The sequence below is a fragment of the Oscarella lobularis genome, chromosome 12, assembly GCF_947507565.1.
Source record: "Oscarella lobularis chromosome 12, ooOscLobu1.1, whole genome shotgun sequence".
Lineage (NCBI taxonomy): Eukaryota > Metazoa > Porifera > Homoscleromorpha > Homosclerophorida > Oscarellidae > Oscarella > Oscarella lobularis.
The window spans coordinates 1,985,897-2,004,947 of NC_089186.1; the positions used below are offsets into that span (position 1 = coordinate 1,985,897).

Genomic DNA, 19,051 nt, shown 5'->3' on the forward strand with positions numbered 1-19,051 from the left:
CGCGATTCGCAGTCTTGTCGCCCGAAACTCTAACCCCTTAACAACGAAGATCTTTGATAAATGTTCGCTCAACGGACAGAAGCCGAGCCCTTCTTGGGGGTAAATTCAATTTAGCATATAGGAGGCTGTATGCGAAGAAACTAATTGCTCAACTTGATTCAATTATGATTTTTGACTTTTTCGTGACGCGATCTCCTTTTGTTTTGTCCCCATGACCATAGTGTCCGTTTTACAGTTCAAGCTGTCGAAACGCGGGCGTAGGCCCAACCCACGCGGCAATACGGGTACTCAATAATGACCTCAACGAAGCTCGCTCGTTTTCTTATTCCCTCGCTTTGTACGAAGCCCCTGCTTCGATCGCGAGTCAGCGCATCACTGGGGGTCCTCGAAAGAGCAATTATCGTTCCTCTTTAGCCCGTTTACGCGTCGGCATCTCAATGGACCGGCCAGGAGCCACTCGAACTCGATGACCCGGAAGTGTTCCAGCTCATACAGGAGGAGAAACGTAGTCAAGTCGCCGGACTCCAGCTCATCGCTTCCGAAGTAAGAAAAAAATTACCATATGAAAAATAAATAGTTTTAATTAAATCGTATCTTATTAGAATTTTACGAGTCGAGCCGCTTTGGAAACCATGGCGACGTGTCTCACTAACAAATATTCGCGGTTAAGGTAATTAATTAATTATTGGGAGATTCTGCATCAGATGACGTCATATACTATAGATATTACGCTGGTAATTGGCACGTGGACGACATTCAACAATTGTGTCAAAGACGCGCTCTCAAAGCCTTTCGTCTCGATCCGAGCAAATGGGGAGTCAACGTACTAACATATTCAGGTAAATAAAATCAATACTTTTTAAAAGTCACGTGAGGTTTTTATGTTTTATTTTTCTAAGGGACTCCTGCTAATTTTGCTGTCTATACGGGAGTTCTCCAGCCTCGCGATCGTATCATGGGACTCGATTTGCCTCACGGAGGACAGTGAGTGGCTCCTGTATAAATAATCATGTGAGGGATTAATTGTATTGTTTTTTTAGTATGAGTCACGGATACATGACGGAAGCGAAGCGAGTCTCCGCTACATCTGTTTACTTTGAGACAATGCCATATCGACTCAACGTATGAGGATTCAAATGAATAGCTATGGTTTTAATTAATTATTGATTGATTTTTAGGTGGAAACTGGGCTGATTGACTATCAGGCGTTACGTCAGAAGGCAAAGCTATTCAAGCCGCGAATCATAATCGCTGGAACGAGCGCCTATTCTCGGCTCATTGACTATAAGGAGATGAGAGAGGTAGGATAGGGGGAGGGGTCCCTTATCAAGAGTCTAATATAATTGATCCTTTAGATCTGTGATGACGTCAATGCTTATCTACTATGTGACATTGCTCACGTTAGTGGTCTCATGGCTGGAAACGTCATTCCAAGCGCTTTCGATTACGCAGACATTGTAACCACGACAACGCACAAATCGCTGCGAGGGCCAAGGTATCAATAAACATGACGCATACCGGATTTTATTTTTGTATTTTATTTAGAGGTGGGTTGATATTCTATCGGATTGGGGCTAAGGGAAAAGATAAGAAAGGATCTGGTTGGTGTCCAAGACACCACTCTAATATCCTTAGGGAGTATTGGCCTTTAGATATAATGTACGATCTCGCGGAGCCAATCAATTCCGCTGTGTTTCCGGGTCTCCAAGGGGGTCCTCACAATCACTGCATTGCCGGCGTCGCCGTCGCTCTCCGACAAGTTTGTATATGCTAGAATTAAATTATTGAAATATTTATCTTTCTTTCTTTCTTAGGCTATGACGCCCATGTTTCACGAGTATCAGAAGCAGATATTGAAGAACGCGAAAGCACTGGAAAAGCGTCTCGTCGAATTTGGATATACGATTGTATCAGGCGGAACGGACACGCATCTCCTCATCATAGATCTCAAACCCATAGTAATCAACATAGGTATCTTATATTAATAATTTATTTATTTATTTATTTCTGCTAGTGTTTTGATGGGTGGCGCGGGGAATTTCTATTGGAACAGTGCTCTATTGGCATCAATAGAAGCGCAACTCCTGATGACGAAACCATTTTAAATCCAACTGGTATAAGACTCGGTAAGTGTGGATTATTAAAATAATTTTTGTATTGATTTTATTTTATAGGTGTGCCTGCTTTAACTTCTCGAAATTTCAAGGAAAATGATATGTATAAAGTTGTCGACTTAGTTCACAGAGCAATTCAAATTGGATTAGACGTTCGGAAAAAGACGAGTGAGCATTGTCACGTGACGATAAATATTGGGATTAATTAACTCGATTTTTTAGATACTTTGAAAGAGTTTAGAGACTTTGTTTTGGAAGACTCTGAAACGAGGAAGCGCGTAGCGAAGTTGAAACACGAGGTGGAGGAATTTAGTAGTCGTTTCCCTATGCCAGGTTTCGATGGGCGTTAGATCAATCTATTCAGAGTGCGAAGGTCTAATTACGTCATTAGGTTTAATTAACACGTGATTTGCGCACTTCCCGTATATCCTTTTGAAGGATTCGCACGTTGTCTTTCTTCTCCGCCTCTCTGTTTCTAAAACGACTCAATGGCGACGGGTTCATATCCATCACCGAAATCAAAACGAAGTCGAGCGGTAAGACAGCGCTGAATCGACGTTAGAGACGCCGACACGTGGAGATTCTCCCCAAAGGATTCGGCGGCGACGAACGTCGTCTTTCAAAAAGGCCACGTGTCGCGTCACAAGCGCGGTCAAGTGATCGGAACGGGCGGCATATTCCACGGCTGCACGGTCTGGTTTACCGGTAAGACATTCATCGAATCGTTTTTTTCCCAAAGAGCGTAAAGCGCGGGCGTGGTGACGTCACCACGTGACGCCGCGCCTCGAATTGAATGAAATCGTTCGCCAGGCCTTTCGGGCGCCGGAAAGACGACGCTGAGCTTCGCGATCGAAGAATACCTCTGCAACAAGGGAATACCCGCCTACGGATTGGACGGCGACAACGTGCGAACGGGCTTGAATCGAAATCTCTCCTTTTCGCCGGACGATCGCGAAGAGAACATTCGTCGCGTCGGCGAAGTCGCGAAACTCTTCGCCGACGGCGGAATCATCGCGCTGGCGAGCTTCATTTCGCCGTACGCGAAGGTGAGCGAACGGAAAAGGGGGCGTGGTCCAGTCTCTATTTTGAGACGCGCGCGCGTTTTTTAGAGTCGAGAACGCGTGCGAAAGATACACCAGGACGCCGATCTGCCCTTTTTTGAAATCTACATCGACACTCCCCTGGAAACGTGCGAGAAACGAGATGCAAAGGGTCTCTATAAGAAAGCGAGAGCTGGGCTCATATCAGGTATGAAGAAGAAGAAGAGGACGTCGAATTAATACATTTAATTGACTTTTTTCTCTAGGTTTTACTGGAATCGATTCGGCGTACGAAGTGCCGGAGAATCCGGATTTGATTGTGAAAGCCGGCGAGTCGACTGTGAGCGAATGCGTTCAACAAGTTCTCAAATTATTAGAGGAAAAGGTTTCGGAGAAAAAAAACCGGAGGTAATTTTGAATTATTGTTTTTTTTTATTTAGGGCGTTCTTCCGTTTTCCGCTCTTGATGACGTCTACGAACTCTTCGTGAGCGACGATCAAGTAGAAATGGCCAAAGAAGAGGCGAAGATGCTTCCTTCTATTAATTTAACCAAGGTGAGGATGAAGACGACTCCCCAAATAAATAGTTGATACGTCTAAGTATATCCACGAGTGTCTGAATAGTTCCTTTGACCCTTTGTAGGAGAGAGGCATTCCCCTTTGATACGTTTATCTTTATTCATAAGTGTCTGGGTCTTACTTTAATAGCAGTTCTTTGTCTCCTTTCCCTATTGGAGTTTCTATATCTAGTCTTTGTATGCAGACCCTTTGACTTTATTCAAGAGTGTCTAGATCTTTCTTTCTTTTGATAGTAGTTCTTTGTATGGGAGAGCTAGACTTCCTCTCCTATTGGGGAGTTGCTAAGAGTGTCTGGGTCCAACGTCGATTAGTTTCTTTTTATCCGGACCATTTTTGGAAGAGAGGCACTGTGTATTGTAGTTCTTTGTATATGATAATGTCTTTGATTGAGTCCCATGTCTTCTCTGAGACTCTCTTGTTTTTTTAGCTTGACCTTCAATGGGTTCAAGTTTTATCTGAAGGCTGGGCTACGCCTCTGAGAGGATTCATGAGGGAGAAAGAGTTGCTTCAGTGTCTCCATTTCGGAACCGTTACAGACGGTACAACGCCCCCGCATTAGGGCAAAAGAATCAAAAATCATTAAAATTTAATCTCCAGGTGGAACGACGAATCAATCCGTTCCCATCGTCCTGCCAATATCCGGCGAAGACAAATCGAAATTGGACGGCGTCGAAGCGTTCACATTGAAATACGAAGGAAAGAACATCGCGATTATGAGAAACCCGGAAATCTACGAACACCGCAAGGAAGAGCGATGCTCCAGACAATGGGGAACGTCCAATCAAGGCCACCCATACGTCAAAGTAAAGAATAAATAAGAAAAAAGGTTCAATTTTATTGATTTTTTTTCTAGATGGTCTACGAGTCCGGTGATTGGCTCGTCGGCGGCGATCTAGACGTTCTAGAACGAATTCGCTGGGACGACGGATTGGATGAGTATCGTAAGACGCCGCTGGAGTTGCGCGCCGAGCTGAAGAAACGCGGCGCCGACGCCGTCTTCGCTTTCCAACTGCGCAATCCCGTTCACAACGGCCACGCTCTTCTCATGACCGACACGCATAGAATGTTACTAGAGAAGGGATACAAGTAAGAAGAAGAAGATATAGAGTACTTAGTTTTATTTTCTTCTTTTCGAGGAATCCCGTTTTGTTGCTTCATCCGCTCGGCGGGTGGACGAAAGCGGACGACGTTCCGCTTCCCGTTCGAATACGTCAGCATCACGCCGTCTTAGAGGAAAAGGTCTTGGATCCGGAGAAGACGATCTTGGCCATCTTTCCGTCGCCTATGATGTACGCCGGGCCGACGGAAGTGCAGTGGCACGCCAAGGCGAGAGTCGCCGCCGGCGCGACGTTCTATATCGTCGGACGGGATCCCGCCGGCATGCCGCATCCGGATACGAAGGAGAATCTCTATAACGCTGATCACGGAAGAGAGGTAAGAATCAGAGCTTTGGGTCCTATGCATAAGATAAGATAGCCAACACAGTCACCTCTTTGTACGTAGCGAAGCCCTATGTACAGTAGATGAATAGTCTCATGGTTAGAGCAGAGACAGGAACGCACACGTTGTCCTAGAGAAGAGATGAGGCGGCGTGGGTAGCGGTAAAATTAGAGACACTACAGTACACACGGCCCTTGATATGTCAATGTCCCATAGCGTACATATTCAGACACATGACTCCGTATAAATATCTTTCCGTACGCTCTCGCTACTTATACTCGTTTAGTTACTGATTTATTTAATCGTAAGGTTCTCCAAATGGCTCCCGGTCTCACGCAATTGGAAATCGTTCCATTTCGCGTGGCCGCTTATAACACCAAGTTGGGTCGCATGGATTTCTACGATCCCGAGCGAAAAGAGGACTTCCTCTTCATATCCGGCACGAAAATGCGGCATCTCGCTCGCACAGGCCAGGATCCGCCTGACGGCTTCATGGCCCCGACGGCGTGGAAAGTTCTCTCCAACTATTACAAGTCTCTACAAAAGGAGAATTGAGTAGGACAAGTGCGCGCGCGCTAGCAGTCTTCCCCCCTGCACACTCCCCAGTCAAATCATTTCATTAATTATTATTATTATTATTATTCGGTCTAGTAGAAGTCTTCTCCTTCTGTTGTTTAATTGTTCGTGAATTTTATGTGTTTCGCTTTGGGCATCGCCAAAGATTCCTATATCGAAAAAAACGTGTGCCTTATATGAATATTCTGGTATGTACTTACGTAGCCGGGGAACTCGTAGCTTATTCCCAATGCGTCGAGTTTGCTTCGCTTCTTCTGCTCTCTTTTCACGAGTCTTTCTACTTGTTTGTTGAATTCAACTGCCGTCTTGGCCTATATAAGAGTGAGACATTTATTTATTTATTGATTGATTTATTGATTCTTACTTTGTTGTGACGGGCTATTGCGATTGATCGTTTCGATATTCGTCGAAAGGGTCTATCCCAGCCTTTAAACGTAGCCGGATGCACGCGTTCTTTCGGTATAAAACTGCCTTTATATAGAGAATACGTTATCGCTGCTAATTTTTTATTGATTTTTTCTATAGACATTTTAATAGGCGGCCCCACATGATGTAGTTGTTCATCGTCGATGCGGCGATTTTCGCCACTTCGTCGTATTCGAATTCGACGAAAGCGTAGCCTCGGCTATTCGCGGTCTAAAAACACGTGATGACTAACGCACGTGAGTCGAAAAGTTTGACGACGATTTTTCACCTTTCTGCTTCGGGCTAGACGAACGCGCGTCACTCTTCCAAACTGGGAAAAGAATCCGCGCATTTCGTCTTCGTAGAAACCGTGCGGAATGTGTCCGAGATAGATCACGCCTCGGCTCATCGGCTCCATCTCGTCGTCCTAAGTAATCCAAGGCATAAATGCGGGGTCCTAAATGCGTGCATTTGCTATTGTGCAAAGTATCGCTACCTCGATAACGGCTGCGCGTCGCTTCTTCGACAATCGCCCCATAATGTCCTCAATCGTATTCGGGACCTAGCGTCACGTGATAATTCAACGAATAAGAAACGTACGCGTGTTCTTTTGTATGAAACTTGGCGATTATTGCCAAAGTTTCAATAGAAACGACTTGACGGTTCATCGCAGATCGATAGTGTGCGTCATGAGCGACCGATCGAAGCTTCTAATATGCTTTTCGGGCATATTTTTCTCCTATCTCGCTTTCGGCGTCTTCCAGGAAAAGATGTAACATCGAAAGGGCGTCGAAATGCGATTTAAGTATTCCAATGTTATTGCAGAACGCGCGGATCCTACGGAGACGACGACAAAAAGGAGAAATTCGCCTTCTTCTTCTTCCTCGTCTTTTTCCAGTGCGTAGCGAACGCAATCGTAGCAAAAATAGGCAAGACAGAATAAACGCTCGTCGAAAACGACTCGAATCGCTTCTCTTTTACAATCGCAGCTCTCTGGGCGGGGGCGGGGTCGCGGGGCGGAAGCGGAAGTGATAGAACGCCGACGAGATTCTACGCGATATGCGCTCTTTCATATATGGGAGCCATGCTGGCGAGCAATTCCAGTCTAAAATACGTCAGCTATCCAACACAAGTATAAAGTCTCATAATTATTAATTAATTAATTAATTACATATATGTTCTTTTTGTTTAGGTTTTAGGGAAATCTTGCAAGCCGATTCCAGGTTTTCTGGGTACTTGAATTATTTGAATAATTTTATTTTTTTATTTTAGTTATGCTTTTGGGCGTTGTTTTCTTGCGAAAACATTATCCTCTGGCCAAGTATTTGGTCGTGCTTTTAATCGTATCAGGCGTGGCTCTCTTTCTCTATAAGGATGTGAGTTAATTAATAAATAAAAATTATTTCCTCGCCCATGGATCGTTTTTTTCTCCCCAGCGTGGTCACGCCCACAATGAACCCACTGAAGGATTCGGATGGGGAGAAGTACTTCTGGTAAATTATTTATTATTATTATTTATTATTTATTATTATTATTTATATACCTTGTTTTTTTCTTATGTGTTCTAGTTTGTATCTCTCTTCCTGGACGGACTTACAGGCGTCTTTCAGGACAAACTACGAAGCTATCACGCCGGATCATTTGATATGATGCTCAATCTCAATCTATGGTCAATACTAATCCTTCTTCCAGGTGAGAAAATTAATTAGTCTATTTATTTATTTATTTATCTTTGATTTTAGTATTGGTTGTGACTGGGCAGGGCCTCGTGGCTCTTTTATTCATTTCTCGACATTCTGATATACTGTATCATCTTTTAGCGTTTGGATTCCTTAGCGCCTTGGGCCAGGTAAGAATCCCAATTAATTAATTACTATTAATTCTAATTATTTATGTTTTAGATTTTTATCTTTCAAACGATACAGAGTTTTGGTCCTTTGACTTGCTCTGTTATCACGACGACTCGAAAATTCTTCACGATTTTGTGTTCCGTCGTCTGGTTTGGAAATCATCTTCTTGGACGTCAATGGTTTGGCGTCTTCCTCGTCTTTCTTGGACTCACGGTGGAAAATCTGGGGAAAAGTCGGTGATGGTGAAAGGTGCGACTCAGCGTGCTAAATTTTATTTATTGGACCTATTGTATTGCGTCATCAGGGTTTGTGCTACGACAGTTAGCGCACTTTAGAAATTGCGTCACTCGCAAAAATGCTCCGACCTCGTGCGTGTTGAAGCTCGTCGTTCGCGCTTTTTACGTCGGTACAGGTGAGTTTTTTGGTCGGTTCGGCGCCCGATCTTCACCCTTCGTGCGTTTCTTCGCCGCGAATCGCCCAGTTCGCGCTCCTCGCGTCGAATTTTAAAGACGCGATCCGAGCAACTATTCCTACGCGTTTTTTCGAAGCCGACAGCTACCGCAGAGTAATCGGCTTGTGCGAAAAGATCGTTGGGGGGCCCTTTTTGGGGCGTTCGCGTGCGTTCCATTGCAAGTCACGTGGCACGTGTCTTCGCAGCACTGGAGCACTTCTTAAATACGCTTTTCCTTTCTTCCTTCGTTCCTACAGTCACCCATGCGAACACGCGAATGCTTCCAGCGCACGCGGGGGGCCCCCACGTCGAGTTGTCCTTCAAAAATGCATCTTTTCACCGCGATCGCGCGGCGAGAAGAGCTCCCAACTAGTGAGGCTCCCCCTCGGCTTGCCACGATACTCTGTAGTCTTTTGGTAAGAGCGTCTCTCGTTTTTTTAGTTGACTTCTCTGCAGATGATAGTCAGGATGAAAAGAAGAGACCTTTTTGGCACGAAGAATTGACTTTTTTTTGCATGTTCGTTTAGTGCATGAGAATAGTTGCATGCGTTTTAGTTCGTTTGCTCTTGATCTCCAGGATATGGAGACAAGAGCAAGTAGGTTTGTCTTCATTAGGGACTTTGCTGCGCGTTTTTCGAGCGCGCTAGTCTCTAATGAAGCGAACCAACGCACGCGACGTAAATGGCGTATTATACGTCATTCTACGTCGCGTGCCGTTTCCGGCGCAAAAAGTAGGAGAAAGTATGACCAAATTTTTATTAAAAATATCCCGGATGTACAAATAAAAAATTTAAAAGTCCTCTCGTCTCCCCTTCCTCCTCCTCCTCCTCCCCTCATCCTTGGTCGTTCCTGCGCTGCCACTTGACCCCCCTAGGAGGCCAAGCGGTGAGACTGAGACTGCAGTCCCCACAGTGAACTTTAACCCAAGTCCACAGGGGGTAGGCACATTAACCTCCAGCCTCCAAGGAGGAAGACTTTGACCCAAGTCCCCAGGGGAGAGCACATTAGCCTCCAGCCCACAAGGAGGGAGACTTTAACCCAAGTCACCAGGGTGAACTTTAACCCAAGTCCACAGGGGAGAAGCTGATTAACCTCCAGCTCACAAGGAGGGAGACTTTGACCCAAGTCCCCAGGGTGATGTCTTCGTCTGCGTCTTCTTCTTTCTGCATCTAAAAATCGTCGGATTGATCGACGCGTTGGGGGAGAGAAGAGACTGAAAAGAAAATATATTCAGTGCATTGAACACTCATATTTATTCGTCTTATTTACCTTGAAAGGCTGTAGGAACACCGTGGAGGAGGAGGGAATTGATCCATGTGCTGATATAGGCCATCTAGAAAAAATTCGAATTTTAGCCAAAATTCGAGGTGTGAGGTCCATTTTGTATCGCGGGGTCAAACAGGCAACCAATACCCATCGTTCTATAAAGAAATCTTTGGAATCAGAGAGGTCACCAAAATGACCAAAAAGCGTGTGCTATAGCTCACGGTTGCTTAAAAATCTCAACTCACGGATTTCCAAATAAACGCGCTAGATCTATTGCACTATACTAGTTTGACATTGCTACAAGGTCGAACAGTTGATGGAGGTCGAATTTCGCCCCCCAAAAAGACCCCCTTCCGGTATGGGTTAATATTAGACACGCCCTTCAAAAAAGCCGAAAATTTGCGCGCTCGACATTTTTCAGATCACAAAGTCAACAAGGTACCAAAGCCCTATTGTTTGACACCGGTAATTCGGAATTCTGAGAGATGAGGTTTTTGACCAAAAACCGTGTGCTATAGCTCACGGTTGTCTAAAAACCTGACCTCGCAGATTTCCAAATAAACGCGCCAGATCTATTGCATTTTGTTAGTTTAACAACTCTACGGGGTTGAACGTTCGGTGCACGTCAAATTTCGTCCAAAACGACTCACTTCCGTTACGCCTAATACTAACCACGCCTCCTCGATAAAATTTTGTTAAAACTGGGCTTGTAGGCAAGTTTGACTCCACGGAGTCGACTAGATATTAAAGCTTTGTAGCTACAAATTGACGCCGAAAAATCGAAATTCTAAGAGGTCAAGTCTTCAAGTAAACCATGAGCTATAGTTCACGGTTTCCGAAAATGATCCCAAACGCAAATCTCCTATCTGACACTCTCGAACGATACACAGGTATTATTTAGGACATTCGGCGGCAGGAAATGTATTCTAACTAACGAATCGGAGATCGAAATTTGGGGGCGAAGCGATATGAGCCGTTCGACTCCTTTTTGGCCAAGAAAACCATTTATCGATACAACTTGCATGTGATAAAGTCAGAAAATGCTCTCTGAAAGCGTTTTGGGTCGTTTTTGAACGTCTTACGGCGACGTTGCAACGGATACGCGAATTTCCCCTTTCCGCGACTTCGCAGCAGCGGAAAAGGATCGAGAACGCTTCCTAAAAGGGTTCAGAGCGTCGTACCTGAGCTGCTTCGTCGCGAATCGCGTGTTCTTCTTCGGCCATGATGCAAGACCACGTGCGTTGCATTGCGCGCTAAGTCGACGTCATCAAATGACCGCACCCACTGCCTAAAAAGGAAAATAAAGGCAATCAAAAAACTCTACTGACGTCTATACTGTTGCTGATAAGAAACGGGCCCCCCCATACCACTTACGAGCTCTCTGTACTGTTGCTGTGACAACCAGCTGCACGTGATGGCGAAAAATCATACTCAACACACAAACAAACAGAAAACGTACCATACAGTCACATCAAAAACCCCATCAAACTTCGTCCTCCCCTTCCAAAACGGCGGTAAAGGAGAACGGCGCGAACTTGTAGCCATCTCCACCGTAGAACTTGCTCTGAAACTCCACCCTTAGTAAACACAAAAAGCCCATAAGAACCCATGTAAAAAAATGCGCAGTATGTAAAACGAAATATTATTTATTTATTTGTTATCTTACCAATGCAGACGAAGCGTGTGCAAGAACGCCGACAAGCCCTCCATAATCAAAAGAATCGCAACAGTGAGAACTAGAAATGAAATCGTGCCAATGACGCGCAAAGCCTTCAAAAAAAAAAGAACAAACAACTTACTTGCCCAAAACGAAAAACCAAAAAATAGGCCAACAACACGTAGGGGTACACCCGAAAGAAACGAAGTTGTCATCACAGTATTCATAACCATTTTCCACAGAACGTTGGATAGTTCTAGAGGAGGATCCATGAGCGCTCTGGGGGGAACCCCCTTCCCTCCCTTAGAGTACCTGCATGGGCGAGACTGAGCGCCCATAGACGCAAATAGGACGCCGTATGAGAGATGCATCCCAGGCAGAACTCAATTGTGTGAATCGCTTGATGGACGAATATTTCGCTGAACTGAAACTGAGAAGAAAAACGAAAATTGAATCAATGAGATTAGCGATTATTTTTCCTTACGTCGTCTTTTTTGTCGTCCTTTCCTCTTCCGTCTTCGTCGTCGTCGTCATGGTGAATAATCTCGCTGTCCTCTTCGCCTTCGCTTTCCGTAATTCCAACCGTATCCGGGTACGGCGATTGCCTCTGTGAAAAAAAAAGACGCGCGCTAACAAGAAGACTTTGTACCTATCATATTTTGATACATATTCCCGCATCTTCTTCTTGTTCTTCCAACGCAAGTAGAGCGGCTTCGTCAGAAGCATCCACGGCACGCAGATCACAATCATGAAAACAAGGAACCGCTGAAGATGAATCTGCACACGTAAAACGAAAATACATAGCAAAAGAACGACGTTTATAGAATGAGGCTACTCCTATATGACGCAATTAATAATAATAATAAAATTCCTGATGCTATATGGGCGTTTTTTTTCAAAAACTCTACCTCACATACATACATAATAAAATTCCTGGTGCTATATATCACAGGGCTTTCTATTGGTGGTTTTTTCTTACCTGAACGCTTGGACTGTAGAGGCATCTGGTGTTGTTCGGGTCTCCGTCATTCGAACAGGGAGACGACATAATTTTAAGAAACATGTTGATCAAAGTGATCAGGAGACTGGGCGCCTGGAAGAAAAAGAAATTCGTACTTTTAAAAGTCCGCCACACACAAAGGGAGGGTCCCCCCCTCCTCCTTACGTGATGCGTCACGTCTAGAGTCCACTTGTATAGAATCAGAATGCAGAGATAGCCGAAGAGCGACATGAGAAAAAGCAGCTGAGGAATAAATTCCCCGATGATACTGATGTAGTTCTTGAAGAAGCTACACACGTGCAAAAAAATTCAAAAAAAATCGCGAGGGGAGCACGCGAGAGGATCTTACAGGTGATTGGTCAGACTGAGAAAGATTCCAAACGTCATGTGAATGACGCCAATAATAACGGACATTTTCATTTTGAACGTATTCGTGAACGTGATTGCGTTCTCCGACAAAGTCTCCTGCCAAATCTAAACAACGAAGCAAACACATTTATATTAATTAATTATTTAATCAGAAGCTATCTATATACGGGATCCATTCCAAATGGATAAGGAGCTTGACTGTGGCTTATTTGAGAATTGCTTCCATTGTAATAATTCTCAATCGGATTGAGCTGCCACACCTTGCCGCTGGCATTGAGACGTTTGTAATCACTTTCACTAGAAAAAAACATCATTTGGATTTTTGACCCTAGAGATCTCGTTTAGGGTATTAGGATTTATTATATATAATATCAAGATCTCCAGGGCCACTGTTAACGAATTCATTTCTTTTTTTCTATACGTGAAATGAAGTATCCAACGAGATCCAAAGACGTCGAATGACTTGGAGAAGCAATCGTTGTAGATGAGCCCCGTGTACATGGAAAAGAGGCCCATGAGAAAGATGACGTAACGACCGGCAAAAATCGTGGCGAACATCTAAAGAAAAAAAAGATCAACCCGGAAGAAGACTATTATATATTCTATGGTACGTCTCCGAGATCGTTTTTCAATAGCGTTTTCTCCTTTAGGATGAGCGTCAAGGCGAAGAGAGCCATGATGAGGCCGTGACCGCAATCTCCGAACATGATGGCGAAGAGAAACGGAAACGTGATGACCACGAAGAGAGCTAATAATTAATAAAAAAATAAATAATTAACGCCAGTTATTTTTTTATTGACCTGGATTCGCTTCGCGATAGTTCGCAATGCCGTACGCTTCGACTATGTTTTGAAATCCCTTCGTGAATTTGTTCGTTCGGAAGAAGGTGGGCGGGCTTTCTTCGGCTGGAATGCGATTCAGAACGGAGGGAACAGAAGAACCACTTCGCTCCTAAAAAATAAATAAATAAAATAATCCCAATTTATTTATTTATTTATTTTATTGTGGTTTTTCACGTACCGTTCCTCTGCGTATGGCCAAGCGAATGGAATCCAAGTCGGAGACGGGACACCAGCACTCACCAATCAGACATTTGGTTGTCAAGTCAAAGTTGCAAAGATTCAACGTGTGATAAATCGCCTTGATCTTTTTCACCTAGAGAAAGAGAAGAGAGATCGTGAGACGACTTTAATTAATTGTCACGTGGTTGACGTACCTTTACTTCCCAGCTTCTCAGCGACTTGGAAACGGTCTGCAAGACGCGGCAACGATGATCCTGCGTCTGTCCCAAAACCTAAACGCAAGGGATTATATATATTGATTATTTTTATTGATTATTTTTCTTACCGTTTTCAAGTCTTCGATTCTCGTTGCCACGCCCATGGCCATTTCCCGCCTCTCCGCCGGCGAATCCGGGCACGGATACAGAGTAGCGCGATATCTAGAATAAATATACAAAAAATAAAAATTTTAATTAATCGAAATTGCGGCTTACCCTTCGCAGATTTTCTTCACGCGGGAACGCAGCTGGTCTCCCTGGAAGAAAATGATGAAGACGCACTTGTGAACGACGTCACCCTGAAATCAATAATCAATTAAGATAAACACATTATAAAATGTACATACAGTGACTGGATCTTCCATGGGATATTCGATTTCAGTGTGGCGAAGAAAGACGTTGCCGCGACACGCTCTCCAAAGCAGACGCTCGAATCCGGGAACGCGTTCGCGGAGAATGACACCAGCAACAAAACTAGAAAGAATAAATAATAAATAAATAGAGTATATATATATATAACAGAGGAGACTTCTTACCTCAGCTGACCAGAATGCGCTGAGCCTTCATCGCCAAGAAGAGCTAAGTAAAAGAAACAGAAGGCGTATGATTAATAATTTTAAAAATTATTTATTTATTTTACCTGAATGGTCGTCGCCACCCAGGCCGTCGAAATCCGCCTGGTGGGATCCAGCCTAAATATTTATTAATTTTATAAACCGCGCAATCTGTACGAGTTCTTCCTTTACGTACCTCATCGAAGAATGTACTCGTTTTGCTGAGTATCTGCTTCAGTTCCATCAATTCGAGATAGTTTCTATTGAGACGCTCCTGATTGGCGTTGATCTCTCTCATCTCGCTCTCCAACTGCTCAAACTTGTTCTAAATTTTTAAAAGAGCTAATTCGAAAAAAAAACTCAATCGAAAATCAATAGTTATTTTTTACCTCGAGATCTATCATTTCTTGGGGATTCGGTGCATCCGGGTATTCCAGTGGCTCTTGAGTCCAAAGCTCCGATTTTTCGATCTCTTTGTTGAGAAATCCTAAGACGAAATATTAAATAAAAAAATCGTTTTTCGTGGATTCTCTTTTCTGGCGTACGTAACGTGCGTTCCATTTCGTCGCAGCGTCTCACTTCGTTGACGAATTTTCGTTGGAAGGCGTTTACGTCCGGATTCAGGTCTCGAAATTGAACGGCTCCCTGTGGAGAGAGAAAAGGGGGCCCTTTTAGATTTCGATAGCTCAGGCGTATCGTTTTCATTCATTTACACATCGAGGAAGTCAAGGAATGGCTCCGCGAGGCGATAAACGGTGAAAAGTGCTTACCAGTTCTCCCAGTTCGCTTACGATGGTGTAAGCCGATTCCGACTGGAGGAATATTTGGGATAGCGTCATCTCTTCCGAGCGAAAGATCGACATGGTCGCAAAAGAAGGCGAAAACGACAGGTCACGCGGTTTTCGCACTAATGGCGTCAGAAAATACGGGAGCTACTAGCGTTAATTAATCATGTGACGTCTTCGTTTGAAGCATAGAAGACGCTATTCGCATCGTCGTTGGTAAAAAAGAGTTTAGAGACAAACAAGTAAACGTACTAGATAAACGAGAGTATCAAAAAACTCTGCAATCTTTCGTTTCGAGCACAACTAACGCGCTTACAACATCCGGGCGATAAACTTGTTTTGGAAACAATCCCCGAAGAGATACAGCCAAATATTCGGCTCTATATTATAGCGTACGTGTGTCCTGTACGCGAATCAGGAGTTCTAATACAGAGCAATTCATCTAGAATACCCCCTAACCATATGACAAGCACAAGTCCAAGCGAATCGCGTCGCTCTCATCTATCTCCCGCAAAGAAACGCGAGCGCTATTACGATCGCTTCATACCGAGCCGCTCGGCAACGAACCTATCCGAGGCGTTCGAAGAACTCGCTCGATCGCACGTCGCGGCGTCAAAAAACGCGATCGACGAACCTCTACTTCCGTCGACCGAACCCGTCCTCTACGACGCCGTTCTCAACAACGAATGGGACGACAGACGCTCGCCGCGCTCGCCGAGTCGTCGTTCGCGTGCGATTCCCAAAAGGGGGCCCCTCTTCCAGTTTCGCTCCCCCGCGCCTTCGACGACGTCTACGAAATCGACTACGTGGTCGCCGCACACCCTATCGCCCCTCAGCAAAGAAACCCACCAACTACTCCAATCGCCTCGAAAAGCGGCGCGAAAAATCTCCCTAGCCCCGTATAAAATTCTCGACGCGCCCGAACTCCAAGACGATTTCTACCTAAACCTGCTTGACTGGTCGGCGCAAAACGTCCTCAGCGTCGGCCTCGGCGCCTCCGTCTATCTATGGAACGCGAACACGAGCGAAGTCACGCAACTCTGCGATCTCTCCGCCGAAGACGACGACGTCGCCTCCGTCGCCTGGTGCGAAAAGGGAACGCGTCTCGCCGTCGGCACGCGACAGGGATTCGTTCAACTGTGGGACGTAAAGCGCGCTAAGAACGTGCGCACGCTACCCGGGCACGTATCGCGCGTGAGCGCGCTCGCGTGGAACGACGACGATTCGCTCGCCTCCGGCAGTCGCGATCGACGCATCATCTTTCGCGACTGTCGCAGCGCGAACGCGAGCGAACACCGTCTCACCGCGCACACGCAAGAGGTATGCGGACTCAAATGGTCATGTGACCAACAATACCTCGCCTCCGGCGGAAACGACAATCGTCTCTACGTGTGGAGTCGTCACGTGATGAACGGAACGGCGACGGGAGATCCCGTACAACCGGTTCAATGTTATACAGATCACGTGGCCGCTGTCAAGGCGATCGCCTGGTCGCCGCATCAGCACGGACTTCTCGCGTCGGGCGGCGGAACGACGGATCGATCCATACGATTTTGGAATACGTTGACGGGACATCAGCAGTCGTTGCAGTGCGTCGATACCAATTCCCAAGTGTGTAATCTCGCCTGGTCGAAGAACGCCAATGAGTTGGTGAGCACGCACGGCTATTCGCAGAATCTCGTGATTCTGTGGAAATATCCGTCGATGCAGCAGCTGGCGAAGTTGACTGGGCATAGTATGAGGGTTTTGTATTTGGGCGTGTCGCCGGACGGGCAGTCCATTGTGACGGGAGCCGGCGACGAGACGCTGCGCTTTTGGGACGTTTTCAATAAGGCGTGCCATCAGAAGAAGAGACCGACTGTTCTAGATCCGTTTGGATATATTAGATAGTGCTATTGATTTTTTTTAGTACAGAGAATTGCGTGTGTGTACCTTGTGTGAGGGGAGGATGGTTTGCTTTCGTTGCAGCACTGTTTTGCGTGTCGCATGATCCTTTCTGGTCTTTTTACTGTTTAATTAATAGAACACCGCTGCACCGTACATAGAGATTAATCCGTAGAATCCGCTTTTATAAGTGTATGGTTAGGTGCCGCCAAGAAAAATGCGCGACAGCAGAAACTTGCCCTTAAACCGCTATAATCTACCTCTCAGAAGCTTTGTGCACTTATAAAATTAGATTCTACAGCATTATGATCCCATGCATGGGGGTATGCCTATCTACATGTATGTCAACGTATACAAAGGACTTACCTTCAAGTGTCTCCCCTTGTAGTCGCTTCACTAGACGCTGCTGCTATCTCATTTTAGTACTGCTTCAGCGAAAAGGACGTACATGTTTTCTGTAGGCTAAAAAGATTCCATACCAACTCAACTCACTTACTCACTCACTCACAGTCAAAAGAGAAAAAAAACGTCTCCGTGCACTGCAACAGAACAAATCTTACGGTAAAAGTCACGGGACCCCCCTCTATCCTCTCTCTTTTTCAATTGACGTAAATGACGAAGGGACTTCGCGGCACGTCCTCGCCGGAGAACTTCACCTCGACCTTATACCCTCCGACTTGCGTCGGCTCGAAATCGACGCGAGCCGAACAGGCGGCGGGATTATTACGAATATTCACCTTCCCATCGCGTATGGCCCCGTCGACGGGCCCCGTGACGCTGACACGCAAGTCCCCCGCCCCGGCATCGGCCATCAAGACGTCAAAGCAGACGGAACTATTCACCTGCCCCCCAAGCAAGCCATCGCCTTCAAGCTGGACCCTATTCGGATAACTATACGGCTCGTGTCGATTCGGATCCTCTTTGATGTTTATCACGAATGGACTATCGGGCACGGGTTGCCCGTTGAATTCAACGACGATTTGATGCTTTCCCGGCGCCGCGGGAACGTATTCGAACCCGTATCCGGGTTCGACTTCGCGCAGCTGCGCTTTGGCGGGACCCATCAGGCGCAGGTGCAATTTCCCGCCGCCGCCCGCGTTCTTGCAATCGACGTAGAATTTCGACGGTTTCCCGGCCATTCCAGTCACCATGCCGGGTCCGACGACTTTGACTTTCGTCGAATCGCCCCCCGATCCCGTACCTATCGTATAGGTCCCGGATCCCCCGCCGCCGCCCCCGCCCCCGCCGCCGCCGACGAGTTGGGCCTTGAATGGACTTCCCGGTATTGGGGCCCCCTTGTCCTGTATGTTCACCGTGTACTCGCCCGGCGAATCGACGTCGTACGTTATCGAGAATCCCGATTCGCCGGCGTCCGGCGGAAGGGCTTCGATGTTGATTTTCGCTCGCGAAGGGCCCGTTATGTCGACGGCGATTTCGGTCGCGTTGACGACTTTGAAGCGGCATCGATCGCCGACGCGACCGCTCGTCAGGCCGTCGCCTGTCGCTACGACGTCCCCAAGGCCTGCGGGGCGAGAAAAAGGGGAAGGGGAAGTGAGGGGAAGTGGGGGGAGAGATGGGCGCGAAAAGCCGGTGAGTCGGCGGGGAGCGTGCGCAAAACGATTTGGATTACTTAGCATTCTTTAGACGGCGTTTTGACTGCTTTCTTCGACGATGTTAGCTTTGGAGGAAAAAAGAATTTGAGACCCGTAGGTGGAACGTCCCCGGATAGTGGTTAGGTCACTGAGAAAAAAATGCAGTCGAATATTTTTGAGTAGTACTGTACTGTACTGTAGGCGTCTGCTC

General features: G+C 46.0%; 7 protein-coding genes across 7 annotated transcripts; 4 read left to right on the forward strand and 3 right to left on the reverse strand.

Moving 5' to 3' along the window:
• The first annotated feature begins 129 nt into the window (after positions 1–129).
• LOC136193895 (serine hydroxymethyltransferase, mitochondrial-like) lies at positions 130–2,535 on the forward strand. The gene is made up of 14 exons (XM_065982904.1): positions 130–363; positions 415–543; positions 603–670; positions 724–839; positions 900–984; positions 1,041–1,122; positions 1,179–1,301; positions 1,356–1,495; positions 1,546–1,601; positions 1,653–1,759; positions 1,815–1,958; positions 2,015–2,126; positions 2,175–2,282; positions 2,337–2,535. Exons 1-14 carry the CDS (start codon positions 295–297, stop codon positions 2,462–2,464), a joined length of 1,467 nt encoding a protein of 488 aa, XP_065838976.1. The 5' UTR covers positions 130–294; the 3' UTR covers positions 2,465–2,535.
• On the forward strand, positions 2,530–5,929 carry LOC136193893 (bifunctional 3'-phosphoadenosine 5'-phosphosulfate synthase-like). Its single transcript, XM_065982901.1, has 11 exons — positions 2,530–2,650; positions 2,708–2,819; positions 2,925–3,160; positions 3,224–3,362; positions 3,421–3,539; positions 3,595–3,708; positions 4,160–4,271; positions 4,330–4,535; positions 4,586–4,818; positions 4,869–5,166; positions 5,482–5,929. The coding sequence occupies exons 1-11, from the start codon at positions 2,603–2,605 to the stop codon at positions 5,725–5,727; spliced, it is 1,863 nt and encodes a 620-aa protein (XP_065838973.1). The 5' UTR covers positions 2,530–2,602; the 3' UTR covers positions 5,728–5,929.
• Positions 5,484–6,714, reverse strand: LOC136193898 (MKI67 FHA domain-interacting nucleolar phosphoprotein-like). Its single transcript, XM_065982907.1, has 6 exons — positions 6,650–6,714; positions 6,443–6,580; positions 6,276–6,384; positions 6,113–6,219; positions 5,949–6,059; positions 5,484–5,897 (listed from the first exon to the last, which is right to left on the reverse strand). Exons 1-6 carry the CDS (start codon positions 6,689–6,691, stop codon positions 5,847–5,849), a joined length of 558 nt encoding a protein of 185 aa, XP_065838979.1. The 5' UTR covers positions 6,692–6,714; the 3' UTR covers positions 5,484–5,846.
• On the forward strand, positions 6,458–9,253 carry LOC136193897 (solute carrier family 35 member B1-like). Its single transcript, XM_065982906.1, has 11 exons — positions 6,458–6,584; positions 6,641–6,925; positions 6,979–7,082; positions 7,143–7,285; positions 7,346–7,376; positions 7,426–7,529; positions 7,590–7,646; positions 7,722–7,845; positions 7,896–8,002; positions 8,055–8,415; positions 8,896–9,253. Exons 2-10 carry the CDS (start codon positions 6,768–6,770, stop codon positions 8,241–8,243), a joined length of 1,017 nt encoding a protein of 338 aa, XP_065838978.1. The 5' UTR covers positions 6,458–6,584; positions 6,641–6,767; the 3' UTR covers positions 8,244–8,415; positions 8,896–9,253.
• Positions 9,254–11,132: 1,879 nt separating this feature from the next.
• LOC136193892 (V-type proton ATPase 116 kDa subunit a 1-like) lies at positions 11,133–15,510 on the reverse strand. Its single transcript, XM_065982900.1, has 24 exons — positions 15,350–15,510; positions 15,125–15,224; positions 14,969–15,066; positions 14,776–14,904; positions 14,666–14,717; positions 14,562–14,604; positions 14,373–14,499; positions 14,242–14,324; positions 14,094–14,187; positions 13,963–14,040; positions 13,767–13,901; positions 13,547–13,697; positions 13,358–13,494; positions 13,168–13,304; positions 12,914–13,043; positions 12,727–12,851; positions 12,543–12,666; positions 12,357–12,470; positions 12,044–12,154; positions 11,862–11,984; positions 11,690–11,807; positions 11,520–11,633; positions 11,387–11,456; positions 11,133–11,297 (listed from the first exon to the last, which is right to left on the reverse strand). Exons 1-24 carry the CDS (start codon positions 15,440–15,442, stop codon positions 11,204–11,206), a joined length of 2,580 nt encoding a protein of 859 aa, XP_065838972.1. The 5' UTR covers positions 15,443–15,510; the 3' UTR covers positions 11,133–11,203.
• A 106-nt stretch (positions 15,511–15,616) lies between these two features.
• On the forward strand, positions 15,617–17,404 carry LOC136193896 (fizzy-related protein homolog). The gene is made up of 2 exons (XM_065982905.1): positions 15,617–15,756; positions 15,811–17,404. The coding sequence occupies exon 2, from the start codon at positions 15,827–15,829 to the stop codon at positions 17,252–17,254; it is 1,428 nt and encodes a 475-aa protein (XP_065838977.1). The 5' UTR covers positions 15,617–15,756; positions 15,811–15,826; the 3' UTR covers positions 17,255–17,404.
• A 258-nt stretch (positions 17,405–17,662) lies between these two features.
• On the reverse strand, positions 17,663–18,957 carry LOC136194311 (filamin-C-like). Its single transcript, XM_065983387.1, has 2 exons — positions 18,879–18,957; positions 17,663–18,770 (listed from the first exon to the last, which is right to left on the reverse strand). The coding sequence occupies exons 1-2, from the start codon at positions 18,883–18,885 to the stop codon at positions 17,848–17,850; spliced, it is 930 nt and encodes a 309-aa protein (XP_065839459.1). The 5' UTR covers positions 18,886–18,957; the 3' UTR covers positions 17,663–17,847.
• Between the last annotated feature and the right edge of the window lie 94 nt (positions 18,958–19,051).